Here is a 22,658-nt window from a genome sequence, read left to right on the forward strand (position 1 = left end):
AACAGGCAGATTTTAATTAATAAAGTAAATACTACTGCAACTCAGAGTCATCCTGAACCAGTGCCACTTACTGAAGATGAATAATACTGATTTGTAACTTGGGCTTTTATTCCAAACTGATGTTGATGGTAATCTGCTCATTGATGTGACTTTTCTGGCACTTTAAGTATTAATGTGTTTCTGTAATATTTGTGTAAGAAAAAGTAGTAGTACCTTAGGATACAACTTGAAGAAGAGTTTGGTATGATGCAATGTTTTATTTCTTTGAGAATATGGGGATGTATTATACATTAGTGGCAAAGACTCACCTGAATGATGCAAGGTATCCCAAAGACTGCTAATAAAAGTATTTGTTGTATTGTATAGCCTTCCTTATATCCTCTTTAAGAATGTGGTTGTATTGAGGGTTTGTAAACATTTTCCTGATTTTAGTAGATCTGCTTAGAAATCAACTTGTCATAGATCTGGATATATAAGCCAGGAGAGGGATAAATTACTAAAATTTGTTTATTAATTTGTTTATTATTACTTGTTTATTTTGGCAGGTAGAATAAGCTGTTTCTTTCTGTGACTCAAAAAAAAAAGTGATTGCCACTTACTAAGAGGTTTCAGCAGTAAAATGTCATCTTTGATTAGCTGAATTTTGTGTAATGTCTTGCAAGTATTGGTGTTAAGTAAATGTTTCTGCCATTTATCACACAGATATTTTTACCAAATTGTTTAAATCAGGTAGTGTCGACTACTTTGCAAACAGTAAATGGTTTACAGAGAAAGCATGTAAAATATGCTATGGGCAGCACTTACAAACTTGTGAACTAGTACAGGTTTGCTCAGATCTACTCTTGCTTTGGTTAACACACAAAATATGCTAAGACAGAGATTAAGTAATTTACACTTGACTAAAGAATAGAGCTTGAACTCGGCAGATAACTGAGCCCATTTTAGGGGGGACTTAGCCAGAATTTCTTTGCCTTGGTTATTTTGTGCCTTTTAGTGAAAATCAACAGTTATCATTAGAGCTTTTTAACATTGTTTCATGTATTGATATACTTTTACAATTTCATTCTTAAGAGTTCTTTGGATGTCAGTGGGTCTCACAGGAGCAGAGCAAGTACCTCCAGAAGGAGAGATCTTGTGGTTTGTAGCCTGGAATGAGCATGCTTTGATGTGTTCACATTATAACGTTTTCTGTGTCTACTTACCAAAGCAATAGTTTGGTGAAAGCATGCTTCTTTATAGAAGACGGTATTAATGGGACTGCTGCAGTAATTGATGTAATCGAACATTTTGTGATTGCAAATTTGATAGTTCAAAGCAAGTGTTAAGTGATAAGTGTTCTGTCTTGAAGATAATTTCAAGTTTGAAGGGAATTAGTCTCTCCAGTCTTGTCTAATGTCTCCAAAAGAGAAGTAAAATAAAGTGGCAAAGGTTGTGCATCAACCTTTATAGGTACGAAGATGTTGCTAGAAGTTATGGCAGGAAACCTTTCTTCTTAGTTCTGTTGTGATGTTAGTCCTACAGTCAAGGCTGGAGTACAAACAATTATAATTTTTCAAAATTAGTATTTCTGTATGTTCTGTGGTATTCCTAGTTTAGGCAACTTAAATATTTTAAGCTGTTAATAGTTAAGTAAAAGTATATGTTAAATGTTCTGATTATAATGATTGTGATCTGTATCCATGGATACAGAGTGATCTGTATCCATTTTCTGATAGCAAGGTGCTTATTGGTAGGTAATAATTAAAGATAAAAACTGTTTAAAAAACCCAGTAAATAGTTATCTTGGTTAAAACTGGTACAGAGTCCTAGAAGTCCTGTATGGTAATACTTTTAGCAACAGAAAAAGGTACCATAGTCTGTAAATTAGATATTAAAACTATTATTTAATAGAGTATGAATATTGGCTATATTGGAACTATTGAGATAATATGGAAACAATATATAATAATATGAACTAAACTGGGCCTATATTCATTTATAAACAAGTGTAAAATCTAAACCCATGGAATTTTTGATGTTAATTTGATCTCTAGAAGGAATTTTCAGACGTATCAATAGACAAGAATAAGTTATTTTTCTTGTAATCCTCCCAGTAGTTCTCACATTGAAAATTACACTGGATAATACTCTAGCATGTAATGTTCTCAAACTACCTTCAATTTCTATTTTGTTTTCTTTTTTAAGAAAGCTTAGGATGATACTAAGTAACATGTTGGATTGTGCATTACTTTACAGTCAGAATAGCTGAATTATACCTGTGAAATTTTAAATGAACTGGAAAAAACCAAGCTTCCTTTGAAAACTTTAGATTGGTATGTTAAAAAAAAGATATACGTATAAACTCCACAAATGTTGTCATTTTTGAGTGACAAGAAGCATGAGGACACTGGCTAGGCAATTATTACAAACCTGTTTACGTAAGTATTGTTAAGAGTTGCCAAATCTGGTAGATTAGCAGTCTCTTTACTCACAGGTTGCCCTTTCATCCCACTCTTCCTCCTTTTCTGGACACTCGCGCCTTCTGAAAACACCTTTATCCCTCGCTTTCTCCACCTTTGATCCCTCCCTGATCCAGAGGTGCTATTCCCCTGCATCCTGTAATGTCTTCTACGCCCTGTAGGCAGTAATCTCCCTCAGTCTGTAAGGTGCACTGGAGAGCCCTTGCATTGTGATGGGTTTCACACCTTGACAGTGGGGCTGACTGGTCCTCTGGGCTCCTTTGCTTGGGTGGAGATGAGCCTTTTATCACATAACCTAATAAATACTGTTTCAGTTTAATACAATCCACCATATCAGACTTTGCTTAATTATTTAAAATTCTGTTACCAAAACCACATGAAATATTTCATATAACCTACTGCTGTCCAAAATTATCTCACTTTTCAGAAATTTGGATGCTGATGAGGGGAAAAAATAGTTTTTATTAAAAAATGTTCCAGCCTCGGAATACCCTGTAGATTGGATAAATGGCATTCCTTCATGGATAAATTTTCATAATTAGTATAATATGTTTTCTTGTAATTTCCTTTTAAATCTTTTTAGTCATTCTTTGGAAAAAAAAAAAAGGCTAATTTTTATATATGTTTTTAACTTCATTATTTTGATTTAATTTTCTTTTACTTCAGTATGCCAGTGCTAAGGATAGATCTACAAGATACTTGGTCACTGTATGTTAACATTTTGTGTGTATTTGAGTGAAGACTGCTTTTGTGCTTGGTTTTTACAGTATAATGACACTAACTTGCTACTTTAAATTATTGATTTTTTTAAAAATGGAAATTTGTACTATCACACTTACAGACATAGAATAGCTGTATGATTCTAACACTTTCCATACAATGCATGTATAAACTTTCTCTGGGAGAAAATCTGATGAAGTCACATATTATAAACAGCTATATTACAGTAAGCACTTTTTAAGTATCTATTATTTCTAGCACTTTTAAGTTACTTGTTATTTCTCGGCTTTGTAGTGAAGTGACATAATACGGAATAGACTTGGAAGACATACTTGTGTGTCTATGCATGTATTTTTATTCTCTATTTTCATATAGAAACTTTAATGGAAAATTATTTCCATCCTGAGAAAAAGCAGGTGGTTTGTATAATTTTACTTGAAAAAAATTCCTTCTTATCATTATGAGGTGATAGTAGAGTGAAGCACATTCTCACTGGGATTACACCAAGTAAGATTTGTGTGTGTCTCCTTAAGCAAAGCAAAGCACCAAGTACCACTAAAAGGAACAGGCAAGCAGCTTACAAATCTGAATTTGTTTAAACAGTGGTGTTATCTGAATTAGCTACAGATAGGCAAACACAGTATAGTCCTTAAAATAGTCTGTAACATTAAACTTTTTGAGATTATTGATTTTACTTTTTTGCGAAATGTGAACACTGGCTTAAGCTAAATCTGTGTTAATCAGTTACTTTTACACAGCAATAGAAGTATGGCCTATTATTCTAATAATGTAGTTAAAATTTTCTGTGGTGTTTCCATCATAAGTGGTAAATATCTGAAATCCTTGTGTTTGACTTCTTTATATTTTAAGATTGAAGATGCTGTTATGTAGTGGTGTTAATTTTATAAATTTTATTCTTAGAGTCATGCTTACAGTGAATCTCATAGTTCAAAGAAGAAAGCTGCTTATTCCCATAAAGATTTATTGGTTAGTTTTCTACTATAATATTTTTATAAATATACTAACTGTACAGAGTTACATACTAATACATTTATGGATAAATTTATTAGCTTGCTGACATAAGCATAAATGTTTTCAGGAGAAAAACCTCTAGTATTGAACAAATTCTGATCTGAGGTTGAATGTTTGAAACTGTGCTCATGGAAGTGGAATCCTATGAATGGAATCAACTAAATAGAAATCATGTTCTGTTGAAGGCCTGTGGAAAGCTCTTGGAAATATTTAAAAGTGGCACTTCTCTGCATTTAAGCTTATTCCGTCAGGATGAAGATACAAAGTATAAATAATAGAACATATATCCTGTCAGTTACCTATATTTTAAATGTAGATGTAAAGCAGATTGAATTTACCATAAACCTTGATGTTAACCCAGTGAAGTGTTGAGAAAGGCATGTGGATTATTATGATTTTTCAAAAAATATTCTAGAAAGTTCAGCATGTGACTGTAGTGCCAAGAAATGAAATATTATTGATGTAACTTTTCAGAAAGTTTTGGCACAATGAAATAGCAGTTGTGTCAAGAGTTGGGGGAGTTAGAGCAGCAGCAGACACCCGTGTTACAAGGCTGAAATAGTTTTTATATTTACTCGTAATTATTTGTATTACAACATTTCTCTATGGACTTTTGAGGTGCTATTTTCCTGTTCCCTCAGCTCTTAAATAAATGAGTTATATGAATCTTTCTGCCTCCTATGGCCTATTGAGATAGTACTACTTTCTGAAAGCACTACTTTTTGCCACTACTTCATCTGTTTTTCCTTCTTTATATGTGCACATCAAATCTTTCCTCACATACACATTTATATGCAATCTGTGTAAGAAGTGTCAAAAAAACCAACAGAAATAAGCCAAATTATAATTGCTACGCTTTCAGCATGTGCACTTGGTGTGGTAGAGTACAGACTAAGCTGATCATACACACATCCATCCCCTGTTAAATTCTTAGGAATTTCTATCCTCTCTCACCAAATGCTCTGATTCAGGATGGTATCTAATGGGAAAAAAAAAAATCAATCAAATCATGGTACTAATTATTAGCAAGTTTTGTAAATTACATTTTTCAAGCATTTCATGCTGTGCTTTTCAGACTTCAGATAAACTTTCCAGGGTTTTTGTATTTATTAGGGAGAAAACCCAAAACAATTTACTCCTTTGGTTGGACCAGACATTAAAATACTCATGGTAATGGTGATATACAGATAATGGTGATATACAGAGTACATAAGTAGGTTTGGGGTTTTTTTACACTTAGTTGTTTCAGGATGTTACATGGATTTTGAGTTAACTATAGGGAAAAACTTTAGAACGTTCTGTACAAGTTCTAAGCTGGGGAACATGTGGGCAATGTTGAGATTGAGCTTTTATTTACAAGATCTACATATGCGACTTTTGTTTTATCTTTTTTTTTTTCCCCTCCCCACAGAGTGGAATTTACTATGATCAAAGAAATTATAGCAGCCTTAGACATAGTAAACCAGTTCCTTCCTACCATACTCGGGTCTGTCTCGTCTTTCTACATTAATTTTTTAATGTATAAAAATACATTTATTTCTTCTTGCTTACTTGTGCTATAAGAAGCAAACTTGTCTCTCTTTCCTTCTATAACACTGCAAATTATTGCAGCTAACAGTAGTTAGAATTGTATTTCTTGCTTTTAAGGGTTGCATTTTATAAAATGAATGGATAACATGCAAGTTACTAGTGTTCTGCATATATGGGGTTTTAAATTTTAAATAATTTCTGTTTCAGCTGTGGCAGTTGCTTTTTCAAAGTCCTGTTTTTAAAAAAAACCTCAACAGAAGAACTCTTTAAGTTCAGCGCCATTGTACTACTTCATTCGACAGTATAAGTGATTAAATCAATGGGCTGTCATGGTATGGACAGTATCTTCCAGTACCTGTAGCTACTCTCATGTCAGGTTTAAATAAGCAACTAGAGGAAATTGATATGTCTTGAAAACTATTTAATTTCTTATCATTCTCTTCCACAAATCTTCTGATAAAAATACTGGATTGCTTTAATGTTTTAGATTATGATTTCAAAGATAATGTTTTTTCTTGGAATGTTTATCCACACTTTTATTGAAGTTCCTGTCTATTATGGGTGTAAAATTTCTTATTGAAATCTTTTAGAACTTTTGGGGAATATAGAGCAATAGATAAAAAAAATGTACGCAGAAAAAGTTTCTGACTTTTTCTATTCTTCACACTACAGTCGTCTTCTCTATACAGTGATCCAGTGGCAACAACTAGGAGTTACAGGGTTAGTACAATGTCAAATAATATCTTGCTTATCTTTAGATGTTTGAATGGCCCTCAGAAATACGAAATTACACTTCTCTTCATAGGTGTCTCCTTCTGTAAACACTGGTTTGATAAGAAATATCAGTTTGGTTCGTAAGCACCATTTGCATGGTTGCCTTAAATTTGTGTTGTATGGCCATGAGGCTTGACTGTATTACCTGTGCATTCTTTTTGTATTTTAAAATAAAGCTGCAGCTTGTGTGTGTCATTTTGTGGAGGTATTCAGTTTAATGTTTTTAATATTGTTATATTGCCTCTTTATTCTAGTAGCTGCAGTTTTACAGAGCTTTTTACAGACAAGCATAAAGTTTATGAATACAACTATGATACTGAAGAATATTAGAGTTAGAACAAGCATACTAAGTAACAACTGCATGCATAATACTAAAAAAAAGTATTTAAAGTGAAGCTAAGTGTTCGAACGGGAATCGAGATTAGAAATTTGTGGTAAATACACTTTAAATACTTTCAAATAAGATGCTGTATTTAATAATCATATGAAAATACAAGAGAATGAAAACCTAATATGCATCTTTACAAAATAAAAAGTAGCTTGAAGTGCTGTAAGAATGGTTAAGATAACTCTACAAAAAGCTGTTGTCTTTAAAAAGTGACATGCATGCCTGAAACCTTATGCCTTTTGCTGCTACAGTAGTTAAAATCCAACTTGTACTGCATTTAAAGACATACTAAACCAATATAGAAAATCATTAAGTATTCTTATGTAATATTTTTATGTAGTTAGTGAGGTCTTGTTCTGCACTTGGATTGAAAACAGAGATAATTTACTCTTTTGACTTTTTGCATATTCTCGAGAAAACTTTAGAAGATCCAGTGAGAGAAGACCATAATGACTCCTATTACATATAATTCTAATATAAATATAATTCTGTTTTCTACTAAAGATTTCTTCATAGGTAGGGGGGAAAGTAGCATGAGAATTTTTTCTTTTTTTTTTTTTTTTAGATTGTGTTACCCAGAGCTGCTTTTATTATCTACTGCATAAATAGACTTCAGCCTTGCACCTTAGAGTAATAGAATCATTTAGGTTGGAAAAGACCTTTAAGATCGAGTCCAACCATAATGCATTCTCATTTGGGAAAACCTGCATGGGTGAGCACAAAGTGAAACTGATAAGTATATAATATAGCTTCAGTTCCCAGGGTGGATTAAAACTTCGGAAGGCTTCAGAACAATGAAAACCAAATTGCAATTTAATTTTTTCTTTTATTTCCTGAAAATAGTTGCGATTTAAAAAAAAAAAATTGCTTTTTTTCAAGGAAATTCTTATTTTTATATTTGGAAATAGACATCCCTAATAGGAAATGCTGCTTGAAATTTTTAAAAATTGTTCATCCTTTGAAAAGTAAAATGTTAACTGAAACATGCATACATGGGATAAGGCAGAGTACATTATGGTGTGTAAGAATTACAGTGTGTAAGAGTGTGCCATAATCACTTCTGAGACTGAATATAAACAATATTTAATTCCCTCTTTCTCAGGCATCTTTACGTGGTGATGGATTACATAGCTCATATAGTTCTCGCACTGTAAGTGTAATAGGCTTTGGGTTGTTTCTTTTATTGTCTTTATTTTCTGGAGACAAAACTCTATGAAAATTGTGAAAACTTCCTTCATAATTTTTCTTCAGCCATCTGCATACAGTTACTCTTCAAGAACAAGCTCAATTCGAAGTAGCCCTGTGGTGAGCATTCCTCTTGCATGATTTGCTGAATGCTTTGATACTAATGCACAATGATTATGGGTATTTACACTGGGGATCATTTTACTGACCAACACTCAGACTTGATTTTTCAATTCTGCATCAAGGAACTGTAATTTGACAGAGAGGTGATTTTTAGCAAGATGTTAAGTTTTAGCAGGAAGACAGTGAAGTGTAGAAGCAGTGAAGTATTTGCTTTTCTAAACTTTTAAAGTGTTTGTAATATGTTGTCCTAGTTCAGCCCTGATCAGGACCAGACTACGCAGTCTCTCTGTCACTCCCCGCACCCTCCGAAAGAACAGGGGGAGATGATATAAGGAAAACGGCTCGAGGTTTGAGATAAGGACAGGGAGAAATCCTTAAAGTTACCGTTACAGGCAAAACAGACTCTACTTGAGAAAAAGTATTCATTTATTTCTAAAACTAGCAGGAGAATGAGACAGGGAACAAGGTAACCTCCCCCCACCCCTCCCTCTTCCCGAGCTTAACATTATCTCTACTACCTTCCCCCCCGTGCCGAGCAGCACAGGGGGGAAGAGGGAATGGGGGTTGTGGTCAGTTCATCACACATTGTTTTATGCTGTTTCATAGTGGGGAGAAGGACTCACAACTCCCCCTCTCTGCCCCTGCTCAGCTGCTTCACATCTTCTCATTTTTTTTCCCCATTTTCCCCTTCTTAAATACGTTATCACAGAGGCATTATCACGGGACATTCTGCTACCAATTGGCTTGGCCTTGGCCAGCAGTGAATCCGCCCTAGGCCTGGCCGAGTCCACTGAACAAAGGGGAGCGACTTCTAGCAGTTTCCTACAGAAGCTACCACCTTAGGCCCCCCCTCACTAAACAAAACCAGAACATTCCACCCCTTGCCTCTGCAAATTATGTATTTAAGTATTATAAGTAAAATACACACACATCAACAGAAGCACCAAAATCAAAATAATATCCTCACAACACCAACAGTGAGTAGACAATTAACAAACAATTCACAATCAGAACATAAATTCCCCATAATCATTTCACTCTTTTATTGAGTTAAAGCCCTGTTTTGCTGGTTACCGCTCCCAATTAAACTCAATCCTTATCTCAAATTCCTCGAGCCCCATGTTGGGCGCCAAAATAACTGTTGTAGTTCAGCCCCGATCGGGACCAGACTACGCAGTCTCTCTCCCACTCCCCCCACCCTCCGAGAGAACGGGGAGAATTGGTAAACAAAAGAAAACCAGAAAAAACAAAACACATGGGTTAAGATTGAACAAAAAGTAAATTTAACAGTAATGACAGAAGAAAACAAAACAGTGATGGAAGGGTTGTTCCAAAGACGGCTTTTCATGCTGCAGAGTTATATTACGTAGTTCTACCCTGTTTCTGACACAAAACAACTGTCTTAGTTTAATTGGTACAGCTGCTTATTTGTCATGCTGCACAAAAGTTTCTCTGTGTTCTGCTATAGGTTAAATTGAAATATTCTGTCCTGTTTTGATTTGTCCTGTATTATTAACAATGTTATAGAGGCTACAAAAGATGTTAGAGTGAATTTTTGAGGGTGTAGGAAAAACGGAATTTTGCTGTTGCTTTATGAAGTTCCAAAACCTAAGAGGTATTGACATACATCTGTAAAGCCTCTTGCATTGTGAAAATACTACTTGTCTCCTTGGTTTCTCTTAACATTAAGATTCATTTCTCGAAAGTATATACTTCATATGTATAAAGAAATATATATATATATATATATATATATATAAAAGATCGCAGTATGTATATGTGATACCAGTAATGTCAAGCTACCATTCACTCACACTAGTGAATGTTTAATAAAGTTTGAAGTATTTGTTTAATGATATAATTCTGAAAAGCATATTGAGGACATGAAGTAAAAATCTTATTTGTAACTTTCTACTCTTTCTATGGTTAATATTTTGGCTTCACTGCGCAGTGCATTGCAAGTAAGTTCAGCACTCATTGGACATCAAGAGAAATTAGGAGAGAAGATGGAAACAGAGTAGAAAGCACTGGTGAAAAACTCTGTGGTACATCTCCATCTTAAACTGTATTGGTTTTGATAAACTCCTTGAGAAAGATATTAGAAGTGCAAAAGGTATAGAAGGAGGAACAGTAAGGTTTATCAGACATACAGACTTTTCAACAGGAAAGATAAGTTGGTTTTGAATGACAAAGAGTGCAATGTTCTCATAAATTATGTTTGTAGGCCTTGAGTTATTTCTTCTTTTGCTGTAAGCGTAATTCATGTAAGCAGAATTCTATTCAGCATCTTTATACTTTGTGCAATGCAAGTGACATAAAGTTTAGCCAACCTTCAAACTGTGAAAATTTATTTACTTTGATTTTTTTGTTTTGAAAAATGAAAATATTATTAAAAGTGTAGATATAGTTGTAGCTGGAAAATTCTTTGTCAGAGAAACAGAATGTAACCAAGCAGTGTCAAAAAATACAAATTCTCTAGTCATAAGCATGCATAATCTGAGATGGGTGTTCATCAGCAAACTGTTTTATATGTAACTGGTCATATTTGCATAATAAAATTCTTACTATCTTTTAATCAGAATAAGATGAGGCTACATCACTTATGTACCTCAAGTACAAAGAAATTAAGAATTATTTTTTTAAATGGTGAAAATAGGATAAGGACTGTTTTCAAACTGTTTATTTAAGGATTTTTCTTTCATATAATCACTTTTAAAACTAAATATAATGTTCACAGCAACTTTCTGCATTTTGAAGTAGAATGTTATCAATACAACACTTTTGATAAACCTACTATTCTCATTAAATACTATGTTTAACATGCATAATGTTTTCTTAGTTAAATATTTCACTTGAATTCCCATAACATTGTAATGACTGTAATCTGGTTAGATATATCTTGTGATTTTTACCAGCAATGTGTAGCTTTAGTATTTTTTCCTCATCTTTTTAGGTGCCTGTCTGACATATAGCTTTGGGGAGTAAGCTTGTCTTCTATTTTTTTATAATTACAAACTTTTCAAAAAAGTAATTTTTGTGTCTTGTGTTAGGCACTATATTAGTCCTAAACCCTTTTGTATCTTTGATTGTATTTTTTTATATTACTCCAAATTAGGAAAATCAACCAATAAATGGTCATTGCTTTTACTTTTAGATATTCTAAAATATAAGAATAATAAACATGTGAAGAGAGTGTTTAAAAACAATGTATATGCTGACTGAAGTATTCATATCGGTGTGGTACAAATTTTATTCATGTAAACACATTTAAAATAGCAAAAATCTAAAAGAGTAATTAAGATTTTACAACTGTTAAACTGTTAGAAAAGCTAGAACAAATTGCAATAATGGAGGTTTAAGATAGGATTTCCTGTTTGTTCTTTTTAAATAAACTTCTGTTCATTCTGTGGTATCATCTTCAGTTCTCTTTCACCCTTCTCCTTATCTTTTGAAGTCTTCTGATTTTTCTGATCAAAGTGAAACTGCTGCTGACTATTTTAGTCGTTCCAACCGCAGGGGAAGCATTGTTTCTGATGCAGACGATGTCCAAGGTTTGAATAGTGTGAGTGTAGTGCTTGTTGTTATACTGTGGTGAACACAGCCAACTTACTAACTATAGATCTTCTTTTTATACTCTGAAAGAGTAGATACTGTAAAAGCATTCAGAGTTATTTCATGACAAATAGGTTTGAGGGATTGGGGCTGTTTTTTGTATAAAAATGTCTGCAGTCTGAATTTTTAAGAGCATGCTGCTTTGTTTATTTTAAAGGAAACTTTGCCTGTTGCCAGAAGCATGTGACAAGTGTTAACACTTCACTTTTTTGTGTGTGTGTGATAAACTTAAGCATCTCTTAAATGTAAAATATTAGGTTTTTTCTTGTGGAAATTAACAATGTCTAAGTGTTTTGTGTATTTTTGGAATACTGCTACTTGGTTTAGTGAAAAAAAAATAAATTCTTAAAACTGTGACCTCATTAGTGCATTTTAGTGTTCATCCAGGATGAGATTTTGTAAAGATCCACTTCTGGAGCACTCATTTTTGGCTATGCTCTTGCACTGAATCTCAAGAGTTACAGGAAAATAATTATGGTTTTGTCATGCATCCCTTTAGTCTGAACATTGTTTACAACAAACCTAGCTGCCTTCTGTTTATTGCTGCTATAAGTTCTAGAAGCTCTTGTAATCAGAACTTCTGTGTTTCATAGTGGCAACAGTAGGAAAATTTCTGTTCTTAGGCATATCTTTGAAATAACAGTCAGTGTTTAGCACATGCAGTAGGAGGAGAGGTTGAGAGAACTGGGCTTATTTAGTTGGGCAAAGGGGGATGTTCCATGGGCGGCAGCAGCCTCACATTTAGGAAGCTTAGGAAGTTCAGAGGAGCCACTGCAAGAAGCTCCAGAAGGAGGTTAGTGTTCCACTCTGACAAGTTACAGCAAGGCTGGAGCACCTCCATCCTTAGGAGCTGGTGAGACTTAGCTAGATAAAGCCACAGCTAACCTGAACTGCTGGCAGCAGTTCTGCTTTGGAAGGGAGGCTGGAGTAGGTGGTGACTGCTAGAGTACCACGACAACCACTGTTTCTGTGATTCTGCATTTAGATGACGCAATACTCTTACGGTGCTATGTAACTTGTAATAGTGCATAGTATTTGTCATCTGTACATGCTCAAAGCATGGCATAGACCAATCATTTCTCCCGTTTAAATTTTAGCTTTTTTTTTTTTTCTTCTCTAATAAACCTGCTTTTCTAAAACTAATGCTCTGCTGAAAGAAAATGTGGAGGCTGAGACTGGCAATTATACTACCTTCTTTTATCATCATCATTATTACATACTATTAGATTCCAAAATCATATCTTTTATTTAAGTTATTCTAAATGAATACTTCAGATCACTTGGATTCTTAACATCATTTTACCATTACAGTGGTGACAAAGATTTGCAATTTACAATTTCAGTGTATCAGTGGACATGGTGAATTTGCCATGGAAATACAATGTTGCTTTTGTAGAAACCCCAATAGAAGGAAAAAAGCTCTGCTAAAGTAATGTTTGTTTCTACTGTGATTGTAGCAGACTTCCAAATTTCTTGTCCTGGGCTGGGAGAAAAACAGGTGTTGTTGGAGAAGCCAGATATTTGAGATACATTGAGTATGGTATCATACTTGTTTTAGGAAATATGGCAACATGTTAATGTTGTCATTTAATTCCACCTATTTTGATTCATAGAAACTTAGAATATGTGGAAGTCTACAATGTAAGTATGTAATATCAAAGTCTCCCAAATAAGAAGGGAAGGTGGCAGTTCTCCTGCTTTGAGTTCAATGCATAAAATATGAATTTAAATTATTTTGTGGGTTGCTACTAGTACACTTCAGTTATAGGCTTCTAGCTGAATTGGTTTTGTCCTGATGTAACTGCAGGTTTCCCCAAAGAGATTGAATGAACAAATGTGTTTTCTAATAACTAGGACATTCACACTGGTGTCACTGATTGTCTGAAGTGCACTTGCATGAAGCTTCATGTTTGTTATGCCACCAAGTGCTGTAGTCACTACTCTGTTGAAATTCAAAATGGCGAAATGTGTGTTGATCAGTACTTAATATTAGTAACAGCTTTTTAAAAATGTTTAAAAAAACCCTGACTTTTTCTTTACAAGCATTAATTTATTTTGCAGTTGAGGTAAAAACTAGTTTTTTCAGGCTGAAATTTTTTTTCTTGCCTTGATCTACGCTAACGTCTGGAATTTCTTAATTTTTTTTTTTTCACTGTTTCATTTTTCATGCTTAAATGTTTCTTAGTATCTTTGAACAGAAGGTGGTGATTCAGTAGTCTCATTGCAAAAGATGTATTGTGATGACTTTCTGTTTTCTCTTTCAGCTGGAAGAAAAGAGTGAAAAATCACATTCAGAAATATTTTCAAGGGTAAGAGTTTTTAATTTAAAAATTATTGAAAGCCTGTGTTCAACCGTAAGTTTACAAGTATCAAAATACTTCAAAAAGTATAAATGCAGTATGTTTTTAGTAGAGTGTATTTTAGTCATTTTTAAGAGCTTACAAAGAGATATTTTAGACATACTTTTAACAACAAAATGAATACTTTGCGTCTTTTATTTCCCAAGGAAATAATTTTATTTTTTAGTTTACTTTTAGCAAGTATTAGTTTCTTATAGAATTTATTTTCTGTGTGAGAAATATTTAGCAGGAGAGGTTGAATTTTAAGAGGCTAAGGCTATAAAAATTCATATGCTAGATTCCACTGGAGACTTTCTTCTGAATCATGAGTGGCAGAAATTATAATTTTTAGAAACATTTTAAGCTTGTACAGTTTTTCAGCACAAACAGCCTCTTTATGAAAGTTTTCTGAACAGAAGAATCGAAACTGCAATGTTATGATAATTTATAAGTCATCACAGAAACCAGCATTTCCCCAGGAAGAAACATAAGTGCTGGAAAATAATCAATGGAAAATATTGTCTACAAGCTAATATGAAATGGTAAAAAAAAAAAGAGAGAAAAGTGTTCTATGAGTGTGAAGCAATTTATAGAGTAATGCTGAGTATAGCAGAAATGACAGTATGAGTCCTGATACAGTGTTTTTCCCTTTTTAAGCCATCATCTCGCAATTCAGTGAGTGCAACTCCTCTGAGTGGCAACTCCTCTAGGAGAGGAAGTGGAGACACAAGCAGTTTGGTGGATCCTGATGCCTCCCTCAGTGAATTACGGGTAAAACTGCATTTCCAGAAAATCTGGAGCTAGTTTAAAATTCTGTCTGTAGTTAGGAGGAATTTTTCTTTGCTACAGAACTTCTAGTTTCTAAATAGTAAGAAAAAGTTACAAGGATGTAACTTTTAATCATGAAAGACTTCTCTATTTATCTTGGTAATTGTATTTGTTGTGCTCATAAATATTTATGGTGCTAACAGTTTAGCTTATATTAAAATAAGACTTTTTAATGTCAAATTTGAGACAGTTCTGTCCTATTTGAGATCGCTTGGATTCAGGGATATAAACAAAATTTTAGTTTCCAGCAAGTTGTTGTGGATTAATTATTATTTCTGTGAATTATTGCAGGCTCTGGCATTTGACAGAAACGCATGTAAACCTTTTAATGCTTTTCCGACAATAAATTTTTTGCCCATACTTCTTATGCAATGGTTCATTCCTATGTCCTGCAGGATATCTATGATCTTAAGGACCAGATACACGATGTAGAAGGGAGATACATGCAGGGACTTAAAGAACTGAAGGTATCAGGGCTCCTCCCAAGCATGCATTCTGTATGGGTATTTTTGGGTAATGAAGATACCACTGGTTCCACTAACTATATAAGGCTTTACTAACAAGTTTTACATTTCTTTAAAGCATGTATCTAACTTTTAATGCATAGAGAGCATCAGCTTAAATTTGTCATGTGAGTAAATTACGATATGATTGAAATGAACTTGAGATAGTAGATGCTCATTATCTGGTTTATGTTAAAAAGCAGTATTAAACTTTCATATTTCTAGCAGGTGTTTTCTGGTAAGATAATGAGAACAATCAATTTATATTTTTCAGGGTTTTTTAGCAAATAAATGGATATTCAAAATAATTATTTTGTATTGAATGAGGAAGAAAGAAATGAGATACAGTTATGATAAAGGACTTAAGAAATAAAGAATTAGTCTTCCAAGTTTCAGCAAATACTACATCTTATAAAGCCAAACCAGAGTAATAATTTTTGAAAGATGTGCTGAAACTAATCTGGGCAGGCATATTGCTCGCAGGACATTAATTTTGTTTAAATCCTTTGCCATTATGAAGGGATTTTTTTTTATGCTTATGCTTTACTTTCCCATTATCTTTGTCTAAATTATATGTTGGTATTTTCAGTATTGGGTTAATGAGATTTGTCTGTATTTTGACTTTTTAAAATTAGTATGTATGCTTTTCTTTTGGAAGTTCTCACACAAGTAACAGTTTGCAGTTAATTTAAAGTATGATTATTTTCCCCTCTTCCGTGTTGAAGGGAAACTGAATACAGCAAATGATATGACTTACAAATCCTTTTCAGGATATTTGTGCTGTTCTCTTTCGTGTTATCTAATTGTGAATGGTTTCACATAAAAGTAAAGAGATCTTTCCATATTTGTTTTACATCCATATAGAGACTGAATTTAATGAATACTGCTAGTACTAGAGCATGTAACAGGGATGTATTTAACAGCTTCCTTGAAATTCCTTGATTAAACAACATATTAGGTGGTATAGTAAAGAGATAACATGTAATTTGGGCTGTTCAGTGTAGCAAAAATTATTTCCTCTTCAGAGGATGAGTAACTTTGAATCTTTGATAGCCATATGCTTAGACGAAGTGTGTCTTGTTTTAACCATATTGCCATATGAATATTGAAAGAACTTCAGAGCAGTACATTACAACATTACTATGATAGTACTAAATTTGAATAAGACATGAGATTGCTTCATATTTTCAGAATGGATCTAACTCTCACACTTTTGCATATTTGCCAGCATCTCATGACTACTGTTGTGAATCATCACTAGTGAGCTGTTGTTTATTGTAATCCATTACAGCTACCAAGAAACAGAAGTGTGTAATAGACAGAAAGATCTTGGTCATTGCTTGGCTTACAAAAATGAATTGCATTTGATGCTATTGTTAATAGTGAATAATATGTTCCTAAGTTAATTTGCCTTCTATAGAGGTTCCAATAGAGAGAAGGACGCTTCTTTCTGTTTAGGAAGGTATTGCCTTTTTCTCAACTTCTACTTTAGCAGTTTTGTCTTATGTACATTAGAAGAGTTACTAGGATACCTGCTTTTACACTTCTTTGAAGTGTGTTTTCAGTGGTTGAGTAACAGTGATCTGTAGTCACGCTGCCTTGGTATCTCTGTGGTTGCCCAGCCTTTGTGCTGCTAGGAGTGTGGTTTTTACCTGACTACAAATCTGCTGGGTGTCAGCAGAATAAAGTCTAATGTGGATAGTTCTGATTTAGTTAGGTCTTCAAATCTTTTCATGTCTCAGTTTGATTCAGTTTTGTTGGTTCTTTCTATATTCCCTTGCATAACCTAGAAAGGGATGTACTCTCTTGATGTCTGCTGGGTTTAATCATCTTGTTCTAGCCAAGCAAGCTAATTTCCATAGCCCTTTGGCTTTACTGATAGAATTGTTGGTGGTGTTTCTTCATAGCTTTAGGTTATGTGCAGAACCTTATCCATTTTTGTTCCAGCCTATTCCCATTGCTTCATCCTTAGGCATCCCACTGCCTCATTCAAGTGTTTCAGAAATTCTTCCAAATCCATATTATTTCTCATCAAATTGGAAGATTACTGGAACTACATTGAATTCTTGAACCACAGGCAACATGTAAACTACTTTACTCGGAAAGAAGGAACAGTTCCAAAGAAGCCTTAGCAATGTTCCAGTTTCTTTAACTGGTTGGAGACTCTTGAGTATAGCTTGGTTTCTTTCTGGGAAGCAATTCTCATTTCTGTCTCAAAATCAATTTATTCCTCTTCTGTAATGGCAGATCTTTTTTTTCCTCCATTAGCTTGTTGATTAATGACATTTTAGTCCAGTCTTTTAAGCCCCAACCTAGTCTCCTCTTAAAAGCTGGAGTTCAGGAGCACATGGCATACTATAAGAGGCTGAGACAACTGGATTTGATAAGTCTTAGGGGCATGGGCAGCAGTATCATTGCTGTTTACAGCTGCCTAATAGAAGGCTGTAGAGAAGACAGAGCAAACTCCTTTCAGAGGTACACAGTTGCACTGTAAGGGCAGAAATTCCAATTAGACCTCAAGAAAAAGACTTTTCACAAGGAAGGCAGTCACACACTGGAACAGGTCATTCAGCCATACGTTTTAATTATCGTCCAGTGGAGATATTTAAAATGAACTGTAGATGAGCTATGAGCAGCCTGATCTTGGTTGGCCCTGTTTAATTAGAAGATTGGACCAGATGGCATCCAGAGATCTCTGCCAACCTAAATTACTATACGACTCCACTCACCACACACCACCCACCACACTTGTACTTCTCGTTAAATTTTGTATCTCCCCAAAAAATGACTATAATATTCATTTTAATCCTAGTGCTTTCCTTTTTGTCCTCTAAATTTAATTACTCTTTGAAAGTCTTTGGAAGGTTTACTGTCTCCAACATTTTGTTTCACCAATCTTTACAAGATTTGTCATATTCATACCATCACAAAAAATGTTTTCTGTGGCTTTAATCTAAAACATAAGAATTACTTGAATGCATTTACATGTGTTCTTTATTTTTTCATTTTCTTCTGTGTTATCATGAATCATCTTTGCTGTTTGCTATTTGCTCTTTGCTATTTACTGCTTCCCAGATTATAATGGTACCTTTTTAATCTTTTCACTACTTATACTGTCTTGTCTCTTCTGATCTGTTTTAAATTATTTTTTCCTGGGGTTTCTGGTTTTCTCCAGCACAAAATTCCAGTATTTAGTAAATGCAACTGAGAGATATAAGTACATGTGACTCTGATAAAATCATAAATGTTAAAATATGTACTTTAAGGACAGCTTTCTCAAAATGCAGTTTTATAACATGGAACAGAGTTTGAGGATTGGGTTTTTAAAGTTTTCTTAGGAAGCTTAAGGTTGTTACCACCTTCTCCTCTGATGTCTTCGACCTTAGTCCTACTGTCCTGTTTTCTGGAAAACCCAAGCCTAGTGCCCTTCCTGTGCCAATACTTCTACAGTCATAAAACAAGTAATTAAACATGGAGGTTATGCCTTCAAAGAACAGATTACATGAAGTACTAGGGGATTTGTAGTAGGGTACACATCTACTTTGGAAAGGGAATGGCTTAATAGTTCTTTTTCAGTTCTAAAATTTAGACTCTGTGAAACTCAATTTTTTGTATTTTTAAAAGCATGCATATTGAAATCATTGGATGTTTAAAAGCGTCTGGAGTGATAGTTGTTCTACTGTTTGAATAGTTGGCATTTGTTACAGTACTGAAAAAATAATAGGATAAAAATATTTTTGGTAAATGTGAGAATTTCATAAGAGGGTATATAGCAAGGCATACGTGCACCTTCAGGTAGAGAATCAAGCATATGAATCTTTACGTGCTTTTTTTTTTAATCTTAGTAAGAAATAGACAACATGTCTGCTTAAACAGAGAATCATTATTAATTAAAAAGTGTGATTACCTTAAAACTTTGAATCTGAGGCATCGAGCAATACTTAAATGGCAAGCATTAAGATAATACTACTCTTAGATATTTCTTTGATTTTTTTTTTTTGTAATTTAATTGTCTGAGTTCTCTGTCAGTTTTGTTGTCTCATTCTGAGGTGTTTTCTTGTGCATGCAGTGAAAATACAATGAAGCTGTGATATTACTACTTTGTCCCTGTGAGTTAAGTTGTGAAGGTAACAGTGTAGAAAATGCAAGTGGAATATTATCTTGTAATTGTCATACTTTTGTAATGATAACTTTTCATTTCTGTGTATGATTTAACCTGAATAATGGAAATTGAACTGTGACTTAGTATTTCTAAAGAGAAGGCATGAATAATAATTCCAGAAAAAAAATGGTTGCATAGTTTTACTGTATGAGAAATAGCACTCTTCAGCATTACAGTGGTATTTTAACATAATGCATCAAAAAGTTAGACTAATGTAAGCCTTTCTACTGTCTATAGGATTCACTAGCTGAAGTTGAAGAGAAGTACAAGAAAGCTATGGTTTCCAATGCTCAACTAGACAATGAGAAAAACAACCTGGTTTACCAAGTGGATACTTTAAAGGACGTCATTGAGGAGAAAGAAGAACAGATAGCAGAGTTCTATAGGGAGAATGAAGAGAAGTCAAAGGTACTGATTTGTAAGAGTTGGGTTTTTTTTGTTTTGTTTTGTTTTTTTTTGTTTTGTTTTGTTTTTTCCTTTTTTCCTAATTGTAAAGATAAACCATAGAAGCCTGGATTACTTAGTAAGAACAGTTGAAAACTTTTGGATTAGTAGAAAAGTCTGTCTATCTCAGTGGCCAAAGATGTCTTCAGTATAGTGTTTGGTTTTGTTTTTTTAAAAAAACAATATGACTCCCTCCCCCCTCCTCCCAAAAACTAAACCAACCACCATCCCAAAAAACACATTCCAGCCACCCCACACATCACCACCTCAGCCCCACTACCCCAATTAAATGCAAATTGTATTTTATTAATGAAGTACACTAATGATAAAATACACATTTGAATCAAATAGGACATGATCAGTCCCGCCTTTTTTGTAAGGGAAGATCTGTGTGGTAGCTTTTTCCAGCAATATTAAGATAAATTCAGTATCTCAGCTTTTCTTGTTTATATTGTGCTTAAACCTTTATGGCATCTTTTCCCTCCATTCTAAATTTCATTAAATGAGATTTTCTGTATACTATGTATCTGCAGAACTTCTGTGATTCTGTGATTTTTAGCCACTTGGTACAAAGAGTTCCTCAAATTTTGCAGTAATTTCTTAGGTAATATTATGTTAAGTGCTATTACTAACTTTTTTAAACTTTATATTGAAAATGAGTGTAAACCCCAAATAAATAAAAATAAATCATTAATTTACTTATTATAGGAGTTGGAAAGACAGAAACACATGTGCAGTGTTCTACAGCATAAGCTGGATGAACTTAAAGAGGGCCTTCGACAGAGAGATGAATTGATAGAGGTATGTTCATATGAGAGAGTGCATGATAGAACTTTTGCAAATAAATATGATGTGAGATTTGAATGGGAACACGACCAACATACACAGAATGAGCTTAAGTATTATCTTTCATTTTTAAGAATGAATTTATCTTGTTTCAGTGGGTAGCATTTAAGCTATCAGTCTCTTAATTTATAGAGTTGAAAATGTCTCTGCAAGGTTTTCAGATGTGTAAAGATCCTTAATTCCTGTGACAATTGTGGTTCTCATGAACGTTCCTTGTATCTTTCCTTCTTTGTTGGGGCAGAACTAATGTTTGTATGGCCAAAACCTTTTTGCATAGCCAGAAGTTCAGACGCATGGATAATACCAAATGTTACTCTTTGCCTTTCCCAAAAGTTTCCTTTTCAGTTACTTCAGATTTCTGTGAGCATCAGCCACTGAAGTTTGCAGTAGCAAATGTTTGTTTGCTTATCAGTCAAGCATAAACATAGCAACATTGGTCAGCATGTTATTGGGTCATAACCATGTTGCTGGATATGTGGTGTGTTACTTTCTCTTCCGTTCTCCCCCCTCTTCTTTTCCCCTCTCCCTCCTTTCATTTGTTTCCAGAAGAAATGTGCCCCGAAATCCCAGAGCTGTTATCAGTCTTAATTTTTAAATGATCCACAAAGATATATATTGTCAACAATATAATATATAATGTCAGCAACATTGACATTATATATACTATATATATTATATAGTATATATATAATTCAACAATGGGTGACTGTTTCCCACTGATTTTGGTTCTAGCACTGTAAGTTGTAGTTCAGTTAGTACATAATTTTCCCACTGCCTTTGGGTTTCAGTAAAAAATTGATTAAGTGTATGGGCCAAAGTTTCCACTGCCTGGTTTTCAAAAGCTATATAGTACTGTGTGTTATTGATCAATTTCTTTCCCCATTAAGATTTTGTGTTCTCAAGGCAGTAGTACAGTAATTCCAGAAGACTTCTGAAAAGTCCCAGATCTGTTATGGTTGCTGAGAAAATTAATATACTTCATGAACTGGAGTTGATATGACTTACTAGCAGAAGAAAAGGAGTAAGATTAGCCTAAGAAGCAGCATTTTGCAGATTAATACAGACAAGCAAAAACTGGGCAAATTCTGATGGTAGCTCTGTCATTTGTTCTGGATTCTCTTTGACTTCACTGTGATGGAAAAAAACACTTTATACTTTCTTCTTTGGTGGTTTTTGCTTCGTTTGTTTTTTTTTTTTTTTTAAGTATGTGAATCAAGAATATATAATAGATTTGTCTGGAGTTTGTGCTTTGATAGAGTACAGAATATATGTATTTTGAATATTCACCAAATGCATGCAGTCCCTTCAAAGATAAAGACAGTTTGCCCCATATTTACCATTTTAGTAACTTCCCCAGCTATTAACACTAACAGATAATCTAGCTGAAGCCATTTAGCTTTTTGCAGAAAGACAACGTTTTCCATTCCAAGATATAAAATAAAGTCCACTCATTAGGAAGGCAAAAAATTATCTCTAGCCCTAAAAATTCTTATATTATCTTCATATATATTTATATAAGCGTAGCAAAGAATTTTAGTTATTTACAGGATAACAGCAAAATGCAGTGTTACTCAGATAAAAAATAGGGCCACACTTGATATGTATTAATATAGTATCAGAAAGCAGTCAGCAGCTGTATTTCACTTCCTAGATGCTTGATTCAAACTTCCTTCTTTATACTTTCAAGAAGGTTTTCTCTTTTGTAAAGCATTA

General features: G+C 33.8%; 1 protein-coding gene across 7 annotated transcripts in view; it reads left to right on the forward strand.

Annotated features, from left to right (window-relative positions):
* The window catches only part of LRRFIP2 (LRR binding FLII interacting protein 2), a 58,085-nt gene that overhangs the window by 25,071 nt on the left and 10,356 nt on the right, over positions 1–22,658 (forward strand). For 3 of the 7 annotated variants that reach the window (XM_086743013.1, XM_086743015.1, XM_086743017.1), the window contains exons 4-8: positions 14,088–14,132; positions 14,820–14,933; positions 15,386–15,457; positions 19,893–20,063; positions 20,808–20,900. In XM_086743013.1, the coding sequence (XP_086599139.1) occupies positions 14,088–14,132; positions 14,820–14,933; positions 15,386–15,457; positions 19,893–20,063; positions 20,808–20,900 (495 nt within the window). Of the gene's footprint in view, positions 1–1,071; positions 1,138–3,125; positions 3,168–4,100; positions 4,167–5,622; positions 5,698–6,413; positions 6,462–6,546; positions 6,592–8,005; positions 8,054–8,154; positions 8,209–11,665; positions 11,774–14,087; positions 14,133–14,819; positions 14,934–15,385; positions 15,458–19,892; positions 20,064–20,807; positions 20,901–22,658 lie in introns of all 7 variants that reach the window. The other 4 variants (XM_086743014.1, XM_086743016.1, XM_086743018.1 and 1 more) reach the window with 2 other exon arrangements.

The sequence above is a fragment of the Chlamydotis macqueenii genome, chromosome 2 (genome assembly GCF_036417535.1).
Source record: "Chlamydotis macqueenii isolate bChlMac1 chromosome 2, bChlMac1.mat, whole genome shotgun sequence".
In the NCBI taxonomy this organism is placed as follows: Eukaryota; Metazoa; Chordata; class Aves; order Otidiformes; family Otididae; genus Chlamydotis; species Chlamydotis macqueenii.